This window comes from Chamaea fasciata, unplaced genomic scaffold (assembly GCF_029207755.1).
Source record: "Chamaea fasciata isolate MVZ Bird 193981 ecotype frontalis unplaced genomic scaffold, bChaFas1.0.hap1 SCAF_12, whole genome shotgun sequence".
Taxonomy (NCBI): Eukaryota; Metazoa; Chordata; class Aves; order Passeriformes; family Sylviidae; genus Chamaea; species Chamaea fasciata.
This window is the reverse complement of record NW_027094097.1, coordinates 18,579,745-18,605,814: the sequence shown is the minus strand read 5'-3', so window position 1 is coordinate 18,605,814 and position 26,070 is coordinate 18,579,745. Positions and strand designations below refer to the sequence as shown.

The 26,070-nt window shown below is 49.2% G+C and overlaps 1 protein-coding gene across 3 annotated transcripts in view; it reads right to left on the bottom strand.

Moving 5' to 3' along the window:
- KCTD15 (potassium channel tetramerization domain containing 15) overlaps positions 1 to 26,070 on the bottom strand; it is a 46,085-nt gene that overhangs the window by 5,698 nt on the left and 14,317 nt on the right. For 2 of the 3 annotated variants that reach the window (XM_066194901.1, XM_066194899.1), the window contains exons 3-4: positions 10,924 to 11,068; positions 2,523 to 3,279 (exon numbers count right to left, since the gene is read on the bottom strand). In XM_066194901.1, coding sequence (XP_066050998.1) covers positions 2,806 to 3,279; positions 10,924 to 11,068 — 619 coding nt within the window. In that variant the 3' untranslated portion in view covers positions 2,523 to 2,805. Of the gene's footprint in view, positions 1 to 2,522; positions 3,280 to 10,923; positions 11,069 to 26,070 lie in introns of those variants that run through there. The other variant, XM_066194900.1, reaches the window with a different exon arrangement.

Below are 26,070 nucleotides of genomic sequence, written 5' to 3'. Positions count from 1 at the left end.
TTCTCAGCAAGAAACACAACAGGCCAAATCCTCTAAACAATACTGAGGATGTTTAAATACTGCGGTTTTAAGTGTCACTTGGGTGAGGCTGAGCTCAGGTCTAGGGAGGAAGGCTCCTTTCAGTGCTGCCGTGCATGAGACTGAACAGCATGTGCAACATGCACAGGCTTACATTCCATTCAGAGAATCTCACTCTATACACATGATTTCTTCTGCAGGTAAGATACAGACAGGGGGAAAGAAGTGACTGTCTCTGCTACTTTGCTGAAAATCTCCAAAGAGGATATGCCCAAACCTGAGCATCAGCTGTGACTCTCCCACGTACAGGGACACATGCACATTATTAAATAGAGGATTTGTGCTCGGATTCAATATATGCTGTCTTCCAATAGCACATCTGATTTTGTTGGAAGGTTTTCCAAATGGAAACCTGATCCTTTCACTTAGTGCATTTAATTTAAATTTTGCAGAATATTAACAAATACATTCTTAATTACGAAGACTTCATGTTCAACATTCACAAGCATCACAGAATTTTCTCTAAGGTAAATTCATGACTCCCACCAGAACCTACTGCAAGGAGTTGAAAAAACCTATACCTATATATAATTACAAATGGGTGTAAAATTAAGAGGGTTTTTTTTTTTTTTGCTTATTAGGTGTTGATATTCTTTGTTTATATGCACAGTTCTTGATGTAAAGCGTGTAATAAAAATATTTTTTAAAACATAGAAAAAAATGTATGAATATTGCAATTGTGCTACCAAATACACTGAGCAGAGCACAGGGAGACAGAAGTAATGCATCACCTCAGCAAATAACAGACAGGCTTCCTGTGTTGCTCTTTGGGATTCTTTGCAAGCAATTCTGCTCTTCCAGCCACTACCCACCTCCCTTAAGTCTGTGCATTTGCTTCACTGTATTTCCAGCTTTTGACTTAATATTGTTTTGCCAAAAAAATCCTTGGAGGGAGAAGTGCAGTCCCTTCATGCTGACCAGAGTTCATCAGAGCCAATGCTAATTAGCTGCTGATTACATCAGCCTTTGGTCTCAGAAATGCATCGTTTTCCAGAAAGTGTTTGAAAACACTTTCTATTAATTATATAGTAAAATGATGTAATTTAGTAAAATGATGTAATTTAACAGTATTACTTATACTGTAGACTCTTTGACAGAATTTTTTTCCACGACATGAACTTGCAAAGGGACCCTTTGATTCTGTCTGAATTTTGACTGAATTCAAAATACATTCAAATAATAACAGTAATTAGAGTTCAGCTTTTACTACACATGTAGCACATGTATCCTACGAGCTACAGCACTGGATGAAAGAGCTGAGCGCTCAACACGGGGGCACCCGGAGCTCTGCCAGGCACTGCTGGGCTGGTCAGTGGCTCACCGTGACCCTTTGTGGTCTCATTTCCTCTAATTCCCTGTGTGATCTAACAGGGTCCCACGGACACCATGGCTGGCACACAAATGCCCTTCCCCACCCACCTACCCGAGCTGAACTGCTCCCTCTGCTCCCAGCGCAGCAGTGGAGACACCTCCCTGTCCCACTGCCAGCAAACAGAGCTGCCTCTGACCGCCCCCAGCCCACACCCTGCCAAGCCCACCCCAAACCTTGTCAAACCCACCCCAAACCCTGCCAAGCCCACCCCAGGCCTTGCCAAGGGTGAAACTGCTCAGGCCTGTGCAGAATTCACCACAGCCCGGTGAAGATCAACCAAATACACCACTCGGGAGTCGTGAACCCAAACCCAGGCAAGCCCACTGCGCTCGGGCTGGTTCCAGCCCTGCAGGGGGGTCACTGTGAACTGCACCCACCTTTCCAGGTTCAGTGACTGCAGCTCTCCTGCAGATGTCCCCTGGCAGCCTGGGAGACACAGGCTGCCCGAGCCTGCTGTGTGACACCCACACAGGCACAGGAGCTCCAGGTCCTCGTCCTCCCTTGCTGCTGCACCTCCCTCCCCAGCCAGCCTGGCCCATGGACCAGCTCTTCTGTGGGTTTTTGCCCACTGGGGAGTTTATCCAGACAACCATGGCATTTCCCAGAGCCCAGTTCACATCTGCGGCCACAGCCCATCTGCAGAGGGGGGTAACTGGGGAAATACTCCCCTCTAGGTTGATTTCCCTTCCCATAACGCGAGCATTTGGAGCGTATTCCAAAAGGATACACAGGAAAACCAAGAGCTCCACGTTAATTAAAGCCCAAGTGAAGGGCACCGAGGCCTGGTTCCTCCCCGCAGCCCCAGGACAGCCACACCAGCAGAGCTCTGGCTGCAGCACTGGTGATCCCTGAGAAATGGCACTGCCTGCCCACAGGCTGCTGCCTAAACACAGACCACGGATTTATTCCTGCTGCCATCCACCTATCTGTCCAGTTATCTTCTTTTGTTTCATATGTTTAATTTTAAACCTAATGTCAAAACTCTGAGTATAAAATGAAATACATTTTTGTTTAAAATACTCTGGGCAATTTTTATAGAACATCCTTTTGAAAAAAAAAAAAAGTGCAGAGATCAATTTTTTTAAGTCCATCCCGCAGGCACCATCATTTAATTATGAGTGAGACATAAATTATGCATTTACACATTGTTGCATTTTCTATAAAATGGTGTGGAGATTTTTTTTTGTAGTTTTTGGAACTCTCTCTTTCTTCCTAGAGGCACTTTGGAGGAAAAAAAAAAAACTGCCAAAGGGTATACATTGATGAAAAAAATTAGCATTTATCAGTATAACACCATTATGAGGCCAGCATGGCACTAACATACACAAAATCTAAATGTATTTTTCTGCTTAGACTTAGGAAAACCTGAAAGACTGTGATCTCACCAGGCAGAAAAATGTTTCCTTGCAGTATAAGCACTGAAAGTAATTGGGCAGAAGCAAATAATTTGCATTTAATTGAACAAGACATAGTAAAAAAGTACCCCAGCCAGGGATGAGGCAGCAGGCAAGGCCATTCATTACCTGCACTGAGTTCAACCGGCAGTATCCATTCAAGGGAAACCTGATAACGTGGGTGGGGTCCTGGTTCCAGCCCGCGTTCACCGAGTTGCACATGACATCCCCGGTCTCCGGGAAGATCTCTTCTATCAAAGCCTTCTCCCCACTCAATGCAATTCTCTCCCCCAGATCTGGAGTCACTCTTACAACCAAGCAGTCACAAGGCTGGAAATGTTTCCTTTGTTCTTTCTCTTGTTTCCATCGCTCAAGTTCCTTAATCATTGGCTGCAGCTGGTAATACTTTGCTTCTTCATATAAAAGATTAAAGTCCTGGGAAAAAAAAAAAAAAAGAGAGAGAAAGGGAGAGAGAGAAACTAGAAATGCTTAGAGTTCTCTTTTAAAAATGAGTATTGTTCCTGTTTGACCTACTTAGGCTTATGTATTGTCAGCAAGAGAGCAAAGGCAACAGGTACCCACTCCTTACACCTCCACAGCAAACCACACGGTGCTGGTGTTGAATCTGTTTGAGCTGACTGAGAAGTTCCCATTACACTGAATTATGCTTTCATTTATTATCCCACAAGCTCAATGCCAGAAGGCTCCACTCTTGGATTAAGAAATCAGAATAGTTTGTTGCAATAAACAAAGCGTACTGATGTAAGAGAAGCTGTTCCAAGCCCTAATCTTCACTCGTGGCCTCGGATCCTTCTGATCTCGGAGCAGATCTCAGGCTCTGCTGTCGCCTATCACACACGTTAGGAGATGGAGATGTCAGTTCAGCTTCACTTCTCACCTGTCTTTGCTGAGGCTGAAATTCAGCTACAGCAGCTGAGCTGCTGCCTGCAGTTGATGACTATTCATGTATTTGAAGTGTTTGGAGCCTGGTGAATGACACGGAGGTAGTGACCATCCTGCTGCCTGGGAGCCAGCTGTGTGCTCCAATGGCTGAACAGAAGCTCTTCCCTGCCATTTGTCCATCACCCCACTTGGGCTTTGGGCAATTCAAATTCCCAACTTGATCCAATTCCCAGTTCAGTGATTGTTTCATCAGATTCTGACAGATCTTCCCACCTCAGCTGAAATATGTGAGAGCACAAGGAAGCAAAGGGTGTGAGCATCCCCAGACCCCAGGAGGCAGCTGAGCCCCCCGGCACAGCAGAGGAGGAGGAGGAGGAGGAGGACAAGGACCCTGGGGGCACTTGGCTCCCCCAGCCTCCTCCAGCCTCCAGGGGAAGAGGAGCAACACGAGCTCAGCACGGGCTCCTCCCTGCACAGACCCGGGTTTGCTTTCCTGGCTCCTGCCCCTCTTTACACATGCAAATGCTGCACCACAGGTGCTTTCGTGGGGTGTGCTGGAGGTCAACACCTGGGACAAAGGCCAGCTCCACACCAATGACATGAAAAATAAAATGGAATGAAAAGAAGAGTCAAAACTGAAATGACTGAAATAATTCGGACTGGAAAGTATGGTATGACGAGAAGCAATCAAGAAATGGGCACCAAAATGACATGAAAAATGACGGGTGTGCTGCTGCCCCGGGACTCAGGGAGGAGGGGGAATCAAAGGCCAATGAACAGGCAGCACAAAAAGGTGCGACTCTTCACAGTGGTTTGGAATTAACCTGTAAAATCTCCTGCTGCAGGGTATTACTGAACCAAAGCAGTTAGCTCTGCTCAGATTTGGCAGCACAGACCCACCGGTAGTGGAGGTGCTCCTTCACCCCAGGGCTGCCTGCAGCCTGCAGACATATGAATATTCACAGTGACAGGGCAAGGTGATCGACTTACAAAAGGGACATCCAATCCTTTACATCTCTTTGATGTCTGCTAAGGTTGGGACAATGTGCACACGGCTGAGGGAGAAAAAAAGGACTGGAGGATAAGAGGAGCAGAGAAGAAGAGGGATGAGAGCAAGTGGGAAGAAATGAGGGCAACCAACACTCTCACGGGACAGCTTGAAGATGGAAAACAACAGAAGATTAAAGAAGGAATCATGCAGAGAGCATGCTGCAAACAACCAACAAGCGGTGCTGGGAAAGGGCAGGCACAGAGGTGTGGAGCTGCCTGCACTGCCTGCTCTCAGGTGAGCCAGCAGCAGCCCCACAGCCTCGGCCTCTGATGGCAGGTATGCTCCCCTTCCCCAAAACCAGCACTCTCTGCTCAACCATCACCCCTCTTCTCTGTCCACCAGGGACACTCCCTGGGTACTGAACAGGGGATCAGGTTAAACCTACAGGAATTAGTGGCCTAAATTTAAAAAGAAAAAAAAAAAAAAGTCTGAAATCCCCGTGCAGGACACTGAATCAGCAGAGTCCACCACCTAACTGTGTTCACTCCAGAGGTGTGTGCAGTGGCCTGCCAAATGTTCACCTGGCATCTGCTGGTGCCCTGGATTGCATTTTCAAGCAAGGAAACACGCAATGCTAAGGGAAAATGCAATGCACAGAGTGAACAGGAGCATCCAGTACTTTCTGAAGGCAATGGGAAGTCATCTGCTGTTTTCAGTAAGTCCTGAAAAAACAGTTTTAGAGTATCTGGGTTCATGGACACTATAAAATAAGGTATTATTTGTAAAATCAATCAAGTGAATATGTGCTAAGAAAACTCCATAGTAAAACCTGGAAGAGATGGTACAGTGATAGGAAAAACAGCCCTTCATTTTTGAGAGCAGAGAGCAGTACAGTGCTCCTGAGGCTGGATGCAAAGCCCATGACATCAGAGAGTCTTTGACTGCCTTCACTGGCTTTGGACTAGGCTGACAGTATCCTGAATCACAGGACTTCAATGGTCCTGCACCCTCGGGCCAGAACAGCAATGCCATAAACCAAGGAAAACCCGGATCACACCACCCCTGCTTCTCCCACAGCCAACTCCCCCCACCCCAGCAACTGCAGCTTTTGAGTGACTCTTGCTAGTTGTCATTTGCCCTAAAATGAACAGGAAAAACTGTACATTCTGATACCATTTTGTGAGAAGAGAACCTGCTTTCAAATGGAGCAGCTCTTCCAGTATTTTTCCCAGGATGGCAGAGCCACACCTCAGGGGGCTGCGTGGAAATCAGCGCTCTGCTGGAGCACCACAACAGCTCTGTGGGACAAGGCGGGCACCTGCTACAATGGCCAGGGTTGAGTCTGGCGTTGGGGTTAGTCTCCAAAGTCAGACTCTCATGCCTGTGCCATCCCACACTTGGGTTCAGCACAAATAGGGAAAGGGTTGTGCACCTGAAGAAGGGCCCTGTACAGACCCTGCGAACTGCGGTGTGCCGGTGCCAAGAGGTCATGTCAGGGAATCAGGGCACCTACTGTCAGGCAGTGCCAATAAAGGGAGTTTGTCGTGCTGTAGCACAGTAACAAGTGGAGGGGACAAAAAAGTGTCTTCTGTAGGCAAGAGGAATTCACCGGTGTCCAGCAGCGACAGTGCTGGGAAGGGACACCCTGTGTGACCCCAGGGCACTGCTGCCCACGGCCACCAGCAGCAAAGGCTGCCCTGCCCTGCTCTGCTCCTCTCAGGGGACATTTCTGCAGGGAGGGACTGGGGCATCCTGAGGGAATCTGACTGTGTCTAGGGAGGGAAGAGGATTTCACAGAGCCAGGAATGCAGAATGAGTGGCTCACAGCATGGGAGTCTGGTTCTCTGAATCCTGTGCTTGGGCAGGGTCATGGGCTCCACACCAAGCCCACAGTCTTTTCCTTCAGATTTTATTGTTCAGAATTCTGTCTGTGACCAGACTGGGAGAGCCCAGCCCTGGACTATCTGCACTGAATGCTTAGGATGCCCAGGTAATACTGGCATAGGTATTTCCACCCTTGCACTGTAGATATCAAATCCTACCCTGAAGTTTAATATGAAATGTAGAAGAATTAAACCCACAAGAGCCCTGGCCAGGGAGGTGCCACAGGAATTGCATGAAAACGTTTCCATGCTGATAGTTTCAATAAGTTGCCAAAGGCAGATGCAGACACGAATCTTCCTGGCCCCATCCAGGAGAGGCACACCTCACTGCAGCAGGCGGGGAGCAGCCACAGTGGCCAAGGCTCTGAGGGTCACTGAAACTCAGCCCCAGGGCACAGCTGCTGTCCCACACAGCCCTGGGCCCTGCCCATGGACACCTGCACCCTGCCTCTCGCAGGGGCTCCAGCCTGGTGGCAGTGCAGTGCTGCCGAGCAGCAGGCAGCACTCCACAGCAGATTTTGCACAATACCCAGGAGTTCCTTGTCCTGTAGGATTAATTTAATCAACCATTTCTCACAAGCATTATTTCTCTGTGTTCCCAGCTCCCTAACAGCGGTACCAGAGCCAAGCACTGTGATAGAGTGGAGCTGCTTCTGTTTAGCCTAGGAACACGTTTTACTCCAAAGGTGATCCCCCCACCAGTGGCAGTCACAAGCAGGGTGCTGTTTGACTGAAAGGGGAGATAGCCAGTACAGCCTTTAATTTTTCTGTAAAGTACCACAAAAGGCCTTGGTAGCTACCAGGAGTCTTCGACTTGCTGTGGCTGTTGCAGGAACTAGTGGGGAAGTTCTGCCAGGACACTTGAAAAAGGGAGCAGACGGGCAGGTGGGATGCACACAGCCTTTCTCCAGCCACAGCTCCTGGCCTACATTTAGATCTCACGGGAAACATAAACAGATCTTCCAAGGATGCAGCCTTTTGCCTTTCACAAAGCGATTTTCTGCTTTTTGTTCAGTAGAAGAGCTTTTCTTTGTGGTGGAATTCAAGCGGGCTAAATTCTGCAGTCACCTCTGACAAGGGTGACATCCTCCCGGGGAGGAGATGGGAGGTGTGACCTGCAGGCCAGTGGTGCTGCCGATTCCCTGCGCCTGCTACCCAGGCACAGCCAGCACAGACTGAGACCGCGTGTCCCACAGACCTGATGCTCTTCTCTCAGCACCAGAGACATCCTCTATTTTTCTACCTAATGCTGACTCCTGAACAGGCTGAAATGGCTCTTTCTGTCCATTTTTCACTTGTTATTCTTTATTACATGAAACAACAAACTGTCATCCTAACTCAACGTTTCTTTTGTATTTTTAGCACTGTGAAGATCTGACTCCCGGCTATGAAACAAAGTTGCTCACTTCTACCATGACAACTGCACCGTTTCCTGAGGTCAGCTGGAGAAGACTTCAGATGCAAGCACACAAATCTTGTAACTGCATTAATAAATCAGAGCGGCGGCCTTGCCATTCTGGTGTTACAGGTGATCTCTGTAATCCACACAGAACTCAGATGTCCCGTGCCTTTGCGCTCCTCCCCCTCTGAGAGGGAGTAACAATACGCACGCTGCCTTTGTCTATTTTTGTTTGATGCTCTCTGAGCAGGGAGTGAGTCTCAAAGGAGGAGGCACAACAGCTCCTGGGTCTGTGTGCAGTCACACCTGCTGCTCGTGGGGCAGCCCCTCGGAGGGCAGGGGAGATGGAGGCAGGAGTATTTGGGCCCCAGAGGAGAAGGAGCAGCTCGTGTGGCAGCCAGCCCTGACCCAGCAGCGTGGCAGAGCTGGGTGCTGGCCCCGTGCCCTGCTCACAGCGTCCTGTCCATGCACAGACACTGAGCCAGGGCAGGCACAGGGAGCTGGCACAGCCCCAGCCCAGGCACCGTCACCGCCTGCTGTGGGCTGCCCGCAGAGCAGCACCCCGCCAAACACACTCTCACTCCGCAGCACACTTCATGTGGCTCAAAACCCCCAAACCCAGGAACATTACAGGAACCGTAGGAGTGCTGCTTTCAGCAGGAAGACCTGGGAGACACTTCCAAGTCCTGGCTTAGTGGTAGCTGCGAGTGTAATTAATATTCACTGTAAACACACCACTCAGACTTGATAATAAAGAATCACTAGCCTCGGAACACACACACCACTTTCTCTGCATTTCAGTGTTAACTTAGTCTGAAAACAACACTGAAATAGCAAACACAATGATGCTGGTGTGGTACTAACATTCCAAACTTTCCAAAATAACCATCTGAGCAGCAATTCAAGTTGAAAAGCAACTTGGCTAAACCTTGAGGCTAATAAACTGCTTGATTAAATTAAGGGGCAAAAACTAATAAATATTCAAAACACTTGATAATGCTTTGTTTGACATAAAGAACATTTAATGCGAGTCTCACTGGAAAAGCTGTCAGGTTTTTTACCTTAAATAGAGTTTTGCATTTAGAAACACCAAGTGATTCCATTTGCTGCCTTTGATTATTGTCTTCTGTCACTTTAATCATGCTGGCAAAATTACACGATTTCTGTGAAGTTAAATCCGTTTACAGTGCAGTTTTAATACAGCTTTACAGCACATTCTTCTATGCATTTTGATTTAGTTACTCCCTACCTAGCAATGCTTTGCTTTGTTCTTGAGCCCTCATTAGCCTGGGGTTTGCTCTAAAGCTCTCCCAGGGAGGAACTAAATAAAATCCAGTTAACCCTGTGCAAAGGGCTGGTCTGGAGCAGCGGCCTGAGCTGGGACAGCACCAGCTCCCCTGAGCCTCTCCTGCCCTGCCAGGGCTGGCTGCACAGACAGGTCCTGGGCATCCATCTCCCCTGCAGGCCCCAGCCAAGTCCTGCTGGTTCTGTTCTGAGCGCCTCTGAAATCCGGATCCTGGTCGAGGCCACGACCAGCTCAAACCACCTCTCTCTTCACTCCCACCTTCCCTTCTCACACCTTGTCCCACTGGATTGTCCAAAACACTGCTCTAAGGCATCTCTCCTGCACCTCCCCCACTTCTCCTCGACCCACCTCACGGCCCCTGGGGTCGATCTGGACTTCAGCCTCACTCCTACACACAGGTTTTCTCCCATTTCTCTGCAGAGTTTTCTCCCAGCCAGCCCTCATTTCCCCGGCTCCCCCCCATCCCATGGGGCAGCCTCCCCAGCCCATCTGCCACTCACCAGTGCCCAGGACAGCCCCTCTGCGCTGGAGCTCAAACCTCCCAGACTGCCAAAACCTCCCCCTGCCCCTGCAGACCCTCCCAGGTGGGGTCAGATGTGATTATCCTAACTCAGGGGAGAATGGCTGAGCTTGCAGCATCAGCACCAGTTTGCTCCAAAGCAAGAGCCACCAGCACAACCCTGGACTCACTCGGCCACAACTGACCAAGGGATCTTGTGGCCCAGCCAGCACAACAAAGTGAAGTGGCATTTCAGAGGAAGCAGGAGCTTTCCTTCCTAGCAATGCTCTGCATCCTCTAACTGAGCAGATCCCCATCTGCCATCCCAGTTTATTCATCATTTCATCCTGGAATAAGGGCCTTTGTTGAATCTTGTCATCTACAGCTTGGACACTTTTGTCTTCTAATTTTCATACACAAGGGTGACAATGCTGAAGTTTCCTAAGTGCAGAGCCAAACAAACAAGGCTAAAAGGAGAGCCCTTAAACAATCAGGGCCTGCACAGAAACAACCAGCACCACGACTTCATACAAACAATGTCCTGCTCCTTAGAAAGCCCTCAGTCAATTCCGTCTCCCAAGAATATTTTGACATTAACTGTGAGCAGATTACTTCCTGAAATCAAAGCACCTGCATTGGTTATGTCTAACACAAATCCTTATGGGCTTGTTTAAGGGTTTCTTTTTTATACCAACAAGAAATAGATTTACACAGTTCAAGTCCTCTACGTATCAAATTTAAAACATTTCTGTCAGGTTCTGAGCATTAAACCCTGCTAAGTGCAAGTTGCTGATGTTGCCTCTTAATTGTTGTTATACCCTGATAAATAAGCTAAAAATGTGAGAAAATACAATTAGTTTAGAAAAACTGATTTAGCCATAAGCTTCATAGTTCAACTTTTCTTGGTATCCATGACAACCATCGGTCCATTTATTAAATAATAACATCCCTGGTGTAATACACAAGTAGTAAAAATCCTAACAAATAAACAGCGACATTTAGTTAAGTGTGTTTAGGTCAAGCACACAAACCAACCTGCATCAAAACAAATGACAGAAAGGGAAGAAAAAACAGATTGCGGACTATAGCTTTCCTTACCTTAAAGTCATCTGGGAGCAGTAGCTTAGATGTCCTTAGGAAGCTTAATATATATCTGAAAATTTCCCCATCTCGATCAATGAAGTAATGTTGTTTTAAACTGTCCAAGACAATAGGCTCCGTGCCATTAAACAGACGACTTATCCTGAAACAAAAGGAGAGAAAAAGAGATGGGCAAAAGAGACAAAATCTCATTAGGGCCTTGGGGCTTAAGAACAACCAATTTAGGTGCACCAATGCAATGTGCATAAGGTAATGCAGGACCTTAATGAGGTGACGAACCCGGCAGGAGGGCAGTGCCTGGGCGTGCGGGCAGGGACACAGGAGCACTGGGGGCTGCCGCGGCTGCCGCTGCCCTCGGCCAGGGCTGCCAGGCAGCCCCATGCCCCACCAGGAAAGCTCCCTGGAATGCTCAGCCCAGGCCTGGCAGGGTGGTTTCGGGGAGAACACGAGGCCCTGGCTGCTACGCGTCCCTGTGCACCACGTCGTGCAGCGGGACCAAGTGGTGACTTCAGAGATGGCTCCTGGCCACGAGCTTGCCTCCGGCCATTCGATCCAACCCCATCCCAGCCTTTCTGTGCTGAGGGAGAGGCTGCCCAAGCACTGAGACGGGCTGCAAGGACCTGGCAGTGTCCATCCAATGTTCTGGAAAAACAGAAGCCAATGGCCCGTGCAGCCCCTACGGCACAGCCTGTGGGACCACAGTGTCACCACAGTGTCACCACAGTGTCACCACAGTGTCACCACAGTGTCACCACAGTGTCACCACAGTGTCACCACAGTGGCACCACAGTGGCACCACAGTGGCACCACAGCAGTCCTGGGGATGGGCCTGGCAGGGGGAGAGCACCGTGGCAAATCTTCTGTGAGGGGGAAAAAACGGGAGCATGACCTGTGAGCCCTGGGGATCACCTGATTACGGGATCAAAGGACCACATCAGCTACATCACTCCAGGTTTTCCCACTCCCCAGAGAGCAAACCCGGCATCTGCCTGGCTGCTGCTCCCGCAGCCTCTCCCTTCCAAAGGCCTGGCTTCTCTCCCAAGGCTTTGTCTTCCCATGAGAAATAAGCCAGCTGAATATATGTTCTTGAAAGGGAAAACGCAGGAGACAGACAGCAACGACCTATTAAGTAATTGAGTCCATCTCTCTGACAGGGCAGCATTGTTCCCAACTGCAGAGTGTCTCGTCTTTCAAAGTCGAGTCTTAAACAATCCTGCCAGGGAGGACTCCTCCATTTCCCAGAGAGACTACCCCACAGCTGGCTGCGTTCCGCTATCGAGCTGCCCCTCAAATCGCCCATGAAATCCCCCCCGTGTCCCTGGCCGAGACCGGGGCAGGCCTTTCCCCTTCCCCGGAGAACAAGCTCATCAAACCCTGCCCCAGGCGACGTCCAGCACTGCCGAGGAACGTGCAGCCAGAGCGCCGCTGCTCCGTCCTCCCAGCGCCACCAGCAAAGCCAAAGCGCTCCGGCCCAGCGGCGTGGGCAGCCTCTGGAAGTGATCCCGGGGCTGGGAAGGGGCAGGTTCGCTGCCCCACTGCCCTGCCGGGGCTCCTGCCTGCGCCCTGCACAGCTGGCCCTGGCCCACAGCTGCACCTTGCTCTCGTCTTCTAACTTGCTAATAGAGTTGGATATTTATTAATGCGCCATTTCTAGCTAAATAAAGGGCGGAAATATTAAATAAAACTGGACTTAGTAAGTCCCCACTGAATTTTGCTAAAAAACCTTTCTGCCCTCTTAATTAAGGAAGCTCCAGGTTTTACTGCCTGCTCTCATGCCCATGCCAGCATGCAGCTAGCCTGAGTTACTTGTGAGAATAACCAAGTGCTCTCCTAAACCCTAATTATAACATTTACTGTTTTCTCCAACCTCCAGCATTCCTACGGTATCAGAGAATACCATCCAGTTCATCTGGCAACATTTAATTTATATAATCACAAGGTTCAGTAAGGCTCCTGTAAATCACTCTTTTCTTTTTTGTTGTTATTTTATTTGCCCAAGACAGTTAAATATACTGCTTTGCACAGCGTTACATTTTATTCCAGGAACCAGACGGTTAATTTATTTCCTTTGGCAGTGTGCTGTGCTGGGATACACTGAAAGCAGAGGAAGCACTGATAGCTTTAGGTTCAGTACATACATTTACTGAGTAAATTTGCATGGCTATTGGAACTTTTGAGATCTTACATCTAAAGAAGCTGAGCTGGGGCTGAACCCTCCTCCCCTCTGCTGCCCTTTCTCTGTGGAGTCTGCAGAAGCAAAGCTGCTCTGCATGGGCAGGGGAGAAGGCCTGCCAACAACGACAGGGTGCGGAGAAGACAGGGCACAAAATTTTAATGGGCCACTCTTTAATGTAGTAAAGCATTTTTTTGGTAATGAAAACAAAACATGAATTTTGAGGCCCCACTTTGTGGAGTGCCCTGAGCTGTATTTCTTCACCAGCAAAATTACTGCTGGGGAAAGAAACTCACAGAGTGTTGAAAGACTTAACTGCCACCCCAAAAACAGAGTGATGAATAGTTTAAGGATTTATTTGACATTTTAGGGGGCTGCTATGTTCCAAGAACCAACTCCATTGCAGCATGTTGTAACGCTGCATGGGGAAAGTGCTCCCGCTTCTCCCGTCTCGCCAGTTTCAACAGTACCTGGGAAAGTCCTTTGGAAAATGCAATGCTGTGAGAGCACAAAATGCCTCAAAGGGACAGTTCCTGACAGGATTCCTCACCGTGAGTGCAGCTATGGAGAGGAGCACAGTGACCAGAGCAGCTCCCTGCTCTGCACCAGGACACGAAGCTCTCTGCGACGGGTCTTGGGTGGCCTCACACAGGAGCAGAGCAGCAAAATGCACCGAGGCTGTCAGAGAGCTGGCAAGTCAGCAAGAGCAGGGGGACAGGAAGGGCTTTGCACTGCACAGACCTGCTGATGATCAACCAGAAAAGAGGAACCAGCCTGGCTGGCAGCCTCAGGAAGCTGCTCCCTCCAGTGACCCACCATGTGCCGTGAGTTAAGTCACGGGGAGCTGCTGCAGCTCAGACCGGGCAGCAGTCACCCTGGGAAGGGTTGTTTTTGTCAGTGGCCATAGCAACCAGTACCGGACTGCTGGACAAACCAGTTAATGGCACTTTCAGGAGGCACTTGCTCATGGCACACAGGAATGGTACTTCCAGTGATGCTTGTGAAGAGGCTCGGGGAAAGGGAGACAAGGCAACGAGAGCCGCACTGGGATCCTACAGCAAAGGGCGAGTCTGAACAATGAACACTCCTTCAGCATTCCCACCTTTTTGCAAGAGATGCTTCACTTTCTAATTTAGAAACACTTGTATAATCTGTGTCCAATATTTAATTTCCATACAGGGAGCAGACTGAGCCAGGATCAGCTCCAGCAGCTGCAAGCCTAAGAAGGATGCCAGGAGTGTCTTTCCACTGCTTCCACTGCCCTGGCCGGGTCCTGCCATGCTCACTCCATCCGCCCAGTGCACAGATCCTCCCAGCTGCCTCTTCTTCCTCCTCAGCTGCTCCTGCCCTCCCAGTGCTCTTCCCACCTGCCTGCTCACTGCTCTGCAGTGCTGCCACCCCAGCCCTCCAAGGCTCCCTGCCCTCGGCCACCGCTGCCACAGAGCCACCACGGGGCCGCAGTCCAGCCTCCGGCCCGGCACCTCCAGCCCTGGCTGGATGCACTTCTCTGCCTCTCCCAAGAGCCAGAACACAACCTGTTGATCCCACTCCTCCTGTTTCTTTGTGCTTCTGTTGTTTCTGCTAAAGGCTTTCACATTTTCAATAATGTTTTGCCAAAACGCCGAGGGGCGAGTTTCTAGCTTCGTACCAATTTTACTATGGTATTAAGATCTTCTTTTATTAGATTAAAAACAAACAACAAAGACAGCCAGCCCACAAGGACAAGAGTGCCAGTAAATTCTTTTCTTAGTTTCTTGGGCAAGGAGAGAAGCCCTGTGCTGCCCACAAGCACCTACAGAAGGCTGCTGCCCACCCCCCTTATCCTGGTGACCAGTTTTCCAGCCTGCAGGCTCCCGCAGCACCTGTCGAGGCAGGAGCGCAGAGGGGGCCTGCAGGGCAGTAAGTCCAGCCCCCGCAGCAGAGCTCACAGCGCACCACCTCCTTCATCAACTCTCCCAACGCCATTTCAGAAGCAGACAGGGCTTTGGCACCCCCAGCCCCCTCCAGAGCACCTCTGGTCTTCCCAAAGATCATCACTGAGCACAGCTGTGGGTCTGCACATCACACACAGCTGTTGGGGAGTGTCATGGCACTTTGGGACAGAGAAGTTTTTGGGGTGGGGCAGTTTGCTCTCTGGTTTGGGCCAGTTTAGCGATTTTCTCGCCAGCTTTATTTTCAACAGAAAATGGAAGTTCTTTCCTAATAAATCTGGTTCCAGAGGTCTTAAGAAGAGCACCCAGTATCGTGGGACCTGTGAGACAACCAGCAACTGGGGCTGTGGCACCATGAGGCCCTAAGGCCCCCCGGCCCCTCCGCTGTGGGGGCCACTGTGGACCTGTCGGGCCCCGTGCACTGCTCTGGACAGTGCAGTGACACAGCAGAAGTAGAACTCTCTATCACAATATTGCACTGAAAGTATTAATTTAAGTAATTACATGATTAATATTTAACTGTTCAGTGATATTTTTGTCATTCATAATTTAGTTGTTTACATTTATTAAAAATTGATTTTGTAGACACTTTTCCTGCCCAATGTCAAACCAGCAGGGAACGCACATTTCAGCAAACTGTCATTAAAACGTGTCTCTTTCCTAATTTTAGGGGAGGGCCGGGGAAGAAGGGAGAAATGCCTGTCTGTGGGCCCTGCAATCATGGTGGGGCTGCGCTGCACTGGGTGTCCCCCCTGCTGACCCTGCCCCCAGAGCAAACACACAGCGGAGCCCGCACAGGCTCTGCAGAGCTCCCTGAGCTTTACGGGGGCTGCCAGCTGGACCTGGCTTTGGGCCTGGCTGTGGAGCTGGAGGAGGAGAAGGTGGCTCTGTGGGAAATGCCACAGAGAGGGAGAAGAGGGCTGTTCAGAGGTGGGACACTGAGCATGGCCTGAAACTGCCCTGCAGGACACGCTAGCAAAGCATCCCTGGTGCACGAGCAGAGTCCAGTCATTGCTGCTGAGCACAAACAGGGCTGCTTATCTCTTAAATATTTGCTCAAGGTGGGTAGGATAGATACAGTTATCTGCTTGGAAGAGAAAAAAATGCCATGAATTGGAGCAGAGGTGCCTGACAGGCCTTGCACTGTGTCTGGCACTGCTGCTCACATAGCCGCGTCTATCAGTCTGCTCCTTGTCCCATCACAAGGCACACACTGCTGGGAAAGTCCTGTGGAAAGGCTCTGAAGTGCCTGTGCCAGGAGCCGGCTCTCAGCTGGCACCGCACAGCCCAGCTGAAGCTGCACAGGCTGAGTGGGCAGTGGACAGTGCTGTCAGACCTTCCCAGCAGCATTTCTCCTATTTCCATGATTTCTACAAAACTGTTTGGATTTGTGCGCAAGTTCCCAGCAACCCAAACCATGCTGGGGAAAGCACCTGCAGCTGCTTTCCTCAGGGAGCTACCTCAAAACACCCAGCCTGTCTGAAAAGCAGCCAGGCTGGCCAGAGGAAGACAGGGATAACCCAGCAGATGGGTGTCTTCTGCCTTCTGGCCTGGCGGGAGTTATGAGAGAGGTGTGAAGGCACTGCCTCTGCCAGGACACAAGCTCCCTCACGCCCTTACAGCGAGCAACGTGGCCAGAAGTTGCATCTGGCTGCAGCAGGTTTTCTTTTCTGCCTCAGTTTAAAACTTCAGCTCCAATTAGTGCGCCAGTTGTATGGCTGTACCACACCCTCCCTCCCTGCTCCCTGAGCTGTGATTTTAAGCGCTTCTGCAGCTGAGAGAAGAAAGCACTGAGGAGAGGCAGGGGCTGCAGCATGGTTGGTGCCCGCCCAACCTGGCTGCCCAGTGCAGCAGAAACCCTGTGAGACTTTGCCCCTGCAGCTCTTCCACTTTAATCAAAGATATCTTCAGCCCTTAAGACTGCTGCAGGCGGTGTGCCTGGCTTGGAGGCTGTTTCAGCTGGGGAGAATTTTAAGCACCTTTTGTTTGGACAGGGACGAGGAAAAACTGTGTGTGCGTGAGCCCGAGTGTTAAACTTTGGGTACAAACTGCTGCTCTGCAAACTACAACATCCAAGCAGCCACGTGTGCCCGAAGGCACAGCGAGGTGCCCCAAGAGGAGCTTCTGGCAAAAGCAGGTACCAGATCAGGAACCAACTTCCAGTCCCAGGTGCAGTGCTGGCATCAAGTGTCAGACAGGCCACCACCCCTCCATGGGCCCCAGCCACCCTGACCAGGGGCTCCTTCTCCTGACACCCACACAGCTGGGGCAAGCACCCACCCTGCAGCAAGGCAGGCTCAGGGGCCAGAGTCCTACAGGCACTGCCTGACATCCCTCAGCCCCAGACCTGTCAATCCTGATGACACAGGTGAGCTAGCACAGATGTTCAAACAAAACTGACCTGTGAGAACAAAACAGAGGCACCAAAGCCGCGGTTTTTCACAAGAGCATCAAGCAGCACAGTGCAATCTCAGCAGAAGGGTGGGGGAGTGTATTGGGTTGACAGGGCCAAGCTTTGGTAGCAGAGGGGGTACAGGGGTGGCTTCTGGGAGAAGCTGCCAGAAGCTTCCTCCATGTCTGGCAGAGCCAACCCCTGGCAGCTCCAAAGACAGATGGGCCACGGGCCAAGGCTGGGCCAATGAGAAATGGTGGGAACACCTCTGTGATAAGAGATTTAAGAAGAAAAAAAAAAAAAGTAACTCCACAGTTGGAATTGTGGCCAGAGAAGAGCAAGGTGAGAACACGTGAGAGGAACAACTCTGCAGACACCAAGGTCAGTGGAGAAGGAGCAGAGGAGATGCTCCAGGTGCCAAAGCCAAGATTCCTCTGCAGCCTGTGGTGCAGCCCATGGTGAGGCAGCTGTGCCCCTGCAGCCCGTGGGGATCCACGGGGGATGCAGAGATCCACCCACAGCCCGTGGGGATCCACGGGGGATGCAGAGATCCACCCACAGCCCGTGGGGATCCATGGGGGATGCAGAGATCCACCCACAGCCCGTGGGGATCCATGGGGGATGCAGAGATCCACCCACAGCCCGTGGGGATCCACGGGGGATGCAGAGATCCACCCACAGCCCGTGGGGATCCATGGGGGATGCAGAGATCCACCCACAGCCCGTGGGGATCCATGGGGGATGCAGAGATCCACCCACAGCCCATGGGGATCCATGGGGGATGCAGAGATCCACCCACAGCCCGTGGGGATCCATGGGGGATGCAGAGATCCACCCACAGCCCATGGGGATCCATGGGGGATGCAGAGATCCACCCACAGCCCGTGGGGATCCATGGGGGATGCAGAGATCCACCCACAGCCCATGGGGATCCATGGGGGATGCAGAGATCCACCCACAGCCCATGGGGATCCATGGGGGATGCAGAGATCCACCCACAGCCCGTGGGGATCCACGGGGGATGCAGAGATCCACCCACAGCCCGTGGGGATCCACGGGGGATGCAGAGATCCACCCACAGCCCCTGGGGAGGTGCCCAGGCCGGAGCAGGTGATGCCTGGAGGAGGCTGTGATCCAGTGGGAGACCCAGTGGAGAGAGGGCCCTGCTCCCAGGCTGGAGCAGCCTGTCCTTGCAGGACTGCACCCCACGGAACAGTGACCCACGCTGCAGCAGTCGGGGAGGGACTCACACTGCAGCAGGTCCCAGAGAGCTGCTGCTCGTGAGATGGAGCCACATCTGAGAAGTTGCTGCAGAACTCTCCAGTGGGAGGGACCCCACCACACTGCAGAGGAACAGCCCCTCTCCCTGAGCAGCAGGGGAAGCTGGGGGGGATGAACTGACCAAAACCCCCATTCTCTGCCTCCCTGTGCCATCAGGGGAGGAGACAGAGCTGGGAAGGAGGGGGCTGGGGGGAAGGTTTATTTTACTTCTCACTATCCTGCTCTGATTTTGTTAGAAATAAATCCAACTAATATCTCTAATTCCAGCCTGTTTTGCCTGTGATGGTATTTCCTGAGTGATCTCTCCCAGTCTTTAACTCATGAACCTTCACTATATTTTCTCTCCCGTGTCCAGCTGTGGGGGGTGAGAGAGCAGCTTTGGTGGTGCCTGCAGTCCAGCCAGGGTCAACTCACTCCAAGGAGGTAACTCACAAGGTAACACGTTTATCCATCTCCAATTCCTGTTCCTGCCTCCCAGTGCTGATCCTGGAATGCCATAGGAGTTTTCGAGCCATATGCTCACTTTGCCATGCTTCTGAAGGATATTACACTCATTAACTATTGAGCACCTGAAGGAACTGCAGGCTCCTATTAAATCTATTACCTCGATTTAATACTTCATATTTTGCTGTTCAGGCTACAATATCTATTTTTGTTACAGATCAGAGCTAGTCTGTATAGTATCAACATGTATTTTTAAAAGTCAATAATCCATAAAGAACATTATCATCTACCACGCAGAATCATTCTTAGGAAGCTCTGGAAGGATTTTCTTTCTTCTTTCTATGCCACCACTTAAAAAAGCAAAATTAGGTGTATAATGGATTTTGTAGTTAAAACAAAGCCATGGACGATTCTGTTTTCTGTTCACTGTTACTATCAACTAAAGTCCACTGGAGCAACAGGTAATAAAATCCACTGAAGTGGAAATTACCTATTATTTTTGAAATACCACAAAGCATTCATGGTAAGGGTGAGAGATGCTTGTTGTTTATAGCCTAGCTCCACATTTAAGACACTTTAGCAGATGACTTTGATATATAATTTCCTGGAAATGTGTGCGCATTCATATTTTGATGCACTACACTTATCTCTTAATTTGTAGAAACAGCATCAAGTCGACATAAATGAGCAGGTAAGACAAGGAAGTGGAAACACTAATCCCAGACAGGAAAGCCTGTGTCTTTTCCTGAATGAAAAAATTCTCTTTCTAGTCAAGAGCCACTCTGGCCCTGTAACCCTTCAGCCACACATCCCAACAGGGAGGAGGAGGAGTGGTCAAACAATTACAGTGAGCACACCAAATACTAAGGGAATTGAGATTCCTGCAAGCTTTCCTTTCCAAGCTTTTCATTCTCACCAGGTTCACAAAGGAATTAACCCTCAACCCTCCACCTGCTGGTGGAATCAGGCCCATCAGCACCGGTCACTTATCCCCAATTCCTCAGCAGCCAGTTTCTCCCTGTGGGTCACCAACAGGAGCAGAGCAATGGAGGCAGGACACTGCCCTTCTTCAGGCTGATGATTCCAGTCTGCCTTATTCAAGAGTTTGTCGGTTTTAGTGTGTTAGCAGCTATTAAAATACTTCACTTAACAAACATGTCTAGCATGTTAATTGCTGTATCACGACTCCTTTAATTTCATTTGGCACATGCCTACATCCATAGGTAAGGGCAGCAGATACACACACAGAGGACACAGACCTTTTGCTCCACACACATCAGCACCCCACCGCACCTATTTAACTCATCACCGATGAAAAGCATTTGCTGTGTTCAAAAAGGGAAAAAAAAGGTAACTCTCAAATACAGGCACAATGTGGATTTCTTCATTGCAAGTTCCCCACCTGCCACCGACACGGCTTGCTCATCTTTTGCACCAGGGACAGTGACAAAGAGCCTCCCATGATTTATGATGCTTAACCGTCCGATTCTCATTGTCTGGCTGGGCTGCTCTGGAGTAACCATGAGCAGAGCAGGGCTCTGACCACGTCAGGGGTGAGGATCCATCCCAATCCCACATGGAGCTGTTACTGTAGTGCCAGACAGGCCAGCTCTGCCACCCCTGCTCCCACCAAGCACAACTGTGTGGGGAGAGGGAGAACAGCAGAGTCTGGCTGACTCGCATAACTTTAACAAAAGTAACCAAATAATACTACAAGACACTATGAGCCTTCAAAACACAGGACGTGTTTAGGGTAGGAGCTGAACATTATTCTTGCAATGAAATACACCGAGATCCAGTGACTACACAGAAGTTGCTGCACCGTAGGTAATATCCATCTAGCCGGGAATTCCCCTCTTGATTTTAAATTGTGGACTTGAAGTTAAAGAAGCATGTGAGCCGGATTTTGGGTGCTATTGATTTTTTTCAGTATAACATTCAGGCTGTTTTTTTCTCTCCTTGGGCCTTTTACTTCATTCTAACTGAACTTTTGCCTAAATTGTTGGGGAAGATAAAAAACATTACTATAAATTTATATTGTATCCTCTATTATGCCATTGTTCCTGCTGCTCTGATTTGAGGCCTGTGAGGATTCTGGGCCTCTCATATTTTCTCAACACATAATTGACACTAAATATTGGTCATGAAAATCGACTCAGAACAAAAATTCTTTAATTTAAACCAAAATTCAACACTAGCATCTTAGTTTTGCAAAGTGTTCCCCAGTTTTCCAAAGGTCCCAATCCTGCATGAACTGTGCTGGAGCTCACTCTGTGGGAGTTGCAGGCACTCAAGAAAATTAAGTTGTTAACACATGAGAAGAGACCAATTTCAAATAAAACATTCCTGCCTGTACAAGTCTTCTCTTGCTATTCCTTTAACCATCCCTTTCCCCTAATCACGGTGCCACAAGGGCCCTGGGTAGCTGCATCAAACACCAGCTCTCTTGCTGCTCACCCTCTTCCTGTAACTCCAAGTGGAGGAGAACCCAGTATTTTACTAAGGTTTTCAATCTGACTACACCTGGGCATGACTTCCATCCCCAACACCCCAGCACAACTGGCCATGCTGGGAGGTTGGAAACATGCAGACACTGGTTACATTATAATACAAATGGGCTAAATGCTCCCTCGCTGAAGTCAAGAGTGAAACTCCCGCTGAGACTCAGCGAAGGCAGGGAAAATTTCAAATGGAACTCATTTCCCTTTCAGAGTGTGAGTCTGGCCCTCCACATCTTTTGCATGTGTGGGTGCTGTGAAACCAGCACGTTTCAGCAAGAGGAAGAGGGCTTTCACTGACTCAAGGGCTTCACAACCTTTTATAAAGCACAAACGGTGACAACCAAGACACTGACTTTGGTACGCACTGCTCACGGTCACAGCTAGAACGTCTAACCTGCTGGAACCACAGACCTTCACTTCTAATCCCAGACATACGAAAACTGAGCAGTTTTTTTTCCTCTCATTATCTCCTTTATTTCCAGACTCACAGGAAATAGTTCCCAGACACAGGCTGCCCAGGACTCTGCATCACCTGGGCTGAGCAGGGACACCCAGTGACCCTTGGTGCCCACAGTGGCCTGCGCTCCACTGGCATCCCCAGTGCTGGGAACAGGAATGATTCCAGTCTCTGGGTACTGATAAATCAGCTTTCTGCCTACAAGCAGCTGCCCCTGCTGCTCAGACATTTCCTTGGTATGCTGACCCACTCAGCTGGTGCGGCTCTCCTGTTGCTGACAATAATTCATTCTTGCTCCATTTGCTGTTTCTGCAGCCCATCCTTGTGTCCTCCACTGAGTAAACTCCACTGATTTTGCCCAGTCCCAGCATGAAAACTGCTGCAGGACAGTACAGCACAGCTCACATCAGCCCCTGCTCTGGAGCAGGCACTGCAGAAGTTACAGGATCTGTCACTGGTCCTGTTTCTCTACAAACATGTGTATGATTGAGAAGTTGCATCCAGCTCTCTCCATCCACATTCTATTATCATGCTTCAAATGATGAACGAATAATGTTTATTCTAACTTTCGATTAAGCTGCAACCAATGTATTTTTCCTGGCTGTTCATTTAAAGAAACTGCATACATCAAGAAAAACTTGTTAAAAAGCTATTTCAAAGAGAAAACAAACCCCAAAGCCCACAGAGCCACACCAAGCAGGAAGGTTTGTTTAAGTTTTTTGCTGCTGAGCCCGAGCCATTGGCAAATGAGGCGAAACAAAGAGGAATTTCCAGCCGGGTTTTCACTTCTGCAGCAGGAGAGCAGGGACAGAAAGGAAACAATGCACCACCACAGTCCATCCCCACAGTCATGTTCCCAAAAAAAGGAGCTCCTGTCTAGGGGCTGTAGAGAAGGAACCCACACCCAGGAAGGAGACAGCAATACACCTGCTGCACAGAGGACACCTGCCCTACAACATTAAGCTTATCAAAAACTTTCAAATAATAAGTAATCTGTTAACTGTTAAATTCTGATGACCTACTGAAAGCTGAACCTGACTTTCTTGTGTGACTTTGAGAGTTCATTCTTAAATACAATACTCTGGTCATGGGTTTGATTCTGGTTCCAGCAAAGTCAAGGCCAAAACATCCTCTGATTTAATTGGAAGCAGCAGCAGGCCCCCATTTTAACCCACGTGCCTGCAAACAGAATACAACTGGATGTGAAACAAAGAAGAAATATGTTTGAAACTGGTATTAACTCCAAGCTTTATTATCCCCCCTCTGTAAGACTAAAAAGCAGCCATTGAGGTTTTTTTTCTCATTCAACAGCAATCTTATGTACTACTGGCCAAAATTCAGCCCTTGCTCCCTCCAAGACAACCCTGGCACAAGCAGAGGACCCAGTTTCTCCACTGTCATGAACTGGTTCCCATGGAGTTCCACGAGTCAAACCTGCCCGTGGAACTGCCTGTGAGCTCTGCAAGGGCAGAGTTCAGGCAGCAGCCTGCACACCACATTCCCCAAATGCCAAAGCTGCAGCCTTTGGTGTAAATTGCACTGGTACAAATTGTTGGCCTAACACAGTATGACACCAAAGAGCTTAAAGCGAGTCCCTGGTTTTCATTGTCCACTTTCTCAAGAGAGAGATTTGCTGCTGCCAAAGCACCTCCCAGATCTAAACAGATTACCTGCAGCACTGGCAGCATCTGCACTCCATTAGGAGGGAGGTGAAACAGGAGCCTGCCCTGTGCACTGGGATTCCTCCAGTGTTTCAGCTTTACGGTGAAAATCTCAGTTTCCAGTGCTTGCCACTGATCCCTTCTGAGTCTGACCAAGAGGAATGGTCTAAATGCTGCATAATAACTTCCCAGCACCCTGTTGCAGGACTCCTCCCAGGTTTTGCTTTATGTGATCCTCAGCAGACAAAAAAGCAGCAATTTTGGCCTTTGAACACATCCCATACTGCAGTAGAGTCAATTTAACACAGTACAGGTGAACACCAAATTCCTGTGCTCTGCCTCTGTGCCCTGGCGCCCAGCTGACAGACAGGCAGTTCTCAGTGCCTGCATCAGGAAGGAACACAATCAAGCATTCTTGTGAAGCTAAGAGCTGTCCTGCCTGGCAGAGTTTCAAGTGAGAGCAACACAGGTAAAAACAAACCCCGTAAAGTTTTTACAGTAGCCATTTCATTTTTAAGCATCAAAAGAATGAAGTACGTGCTAATCACAGCAGCTGAGATGAAGGAGTAGGCAGTTGGGTGGACAGAGCATGGAGAAGTGAGTTTCTAACTCTGCAGTTTAATTCCAGCTCTGCAGCTTCTCCCAGCTGTAGGTCTGGGTTAGGAAAGCCACCAACCTGGTGTAATTCTGTATCAGTGGAGTTACAGCAGCAATGACAGTGACTGACAATACCTGTCCCTGCCATCAGATCATGCATTTAACCTCAGGACAGCACAAGGGAACAAGCTGAGGCACTGCAAGGCCTAGCCATGCTCATCAATTTATTACATTTCACATCACAAAAACTTAGCCACGTTCCTGGGGGTAAGAGCAGCACAGGGCACAGCCTGCACCAGCTCCCGCCCAGCATCCTCCACACCAGCTTGTTGCTCTGTGCTCCAGAGATCCAGCTTCCCTTCTGCTTCCACATGTGAATCCTGTGTTTGCATGCCTGCATATTTCTTCTATTTAAATATGCACTTTGTTCTTAAAGATTTCATTAACCCATGAATAGATTAATTCTGATTTCAGTTATACAGATACAAATTTAAAGGAACTCCTTCAAAACCAGCGGAGTGATGTCTTTGGGAAGGCCAGGAGAGGTTTGTGCATGCACCCCTAAGGGCAGGACACTTCTTGCTCACTTGACTGTTGGTTTTACACCCTCAGAAGTCTTTGAGACCGAGCACTGTGGACACCCAGCAGCAGCATCTGACTGCAGTGCTCAGGTAACTCCTGACCATGCAGCTCCCCAGCTCCAGCCCTGTTTTAACTCCACACAGGACAACAGGGTCACACTAAGGATTATTTTGGCCAGGTCTATTAACTGGCGCATTTTCTAAAACAATAGGACTTGCTTTCTTTTCATTTAAGCTTACAGTAAAACTCTCATTGACTTCACTGGAAGAGAGACCTGGCCCAACATACCAACATCCAAACCACCTCCATTTATTTCAGTGGAAGGAGGTAAGGAAATAATAAGGTCCAATGTATTTTTAAATCTTTAGATTTCACAAATGATCACAAGCATGTAGGTCACAATATGCACACAGAACGACACCTACAACAACCACCAGTGGGATCATTAAAATAATTAAGTTAGGCCTAGAGACAAATTCATTTCATAACATGTTCCTTACAAAACAGATACCCCCTTGCTCCATAATCTAGGGAGTCTGTTTTATAAACTTCCTAAGTAGTTCATGAAATATCCCCCTAAGCACAATAGGTCTACTTGCCATTGCAGGGTCTTTATAAATCAAAAGTTTATGAATCAGAAGACAAACACCAGCGATGTGTGTTCAAAGACCAGCTAGGAAGGGGTAAGGCCTCGTCAGCCCCAGTGGTGCTGTGCTGAGCTGTGACCTCAGGACACGATTTCCAGTACAAAGCTACTGAACCTGAGTCTTTACATAACTCCTCTGCATGCCATGAGGGAGCTGGATGCACAGCACATGAAGCAGCAATCAATAAAGGAGATCCCCCTTTGTTTCAAGTGTAAAGATGCTGCATTTCATAGTGCAGCATCTTTACAGTACTTTACACCACACTGCTGAGCAGGGAAGAGCCTCCACTTGCAGCACCTAAAAGGAAGAGGCAGCTACTTCCACAGCATCCTGTGGGAGTGGCTTCTCAAAATACGCTGCTAATGCTTTTCCTCTTACCCTCCTGAAACTGACTGCTGAAGAATACTTAAATTATGCTGCTGGCACCAAAAGGCCCTTTCAGGTAAGTGGTAAGCAAAAGTAGCAACAAAAGAAATGA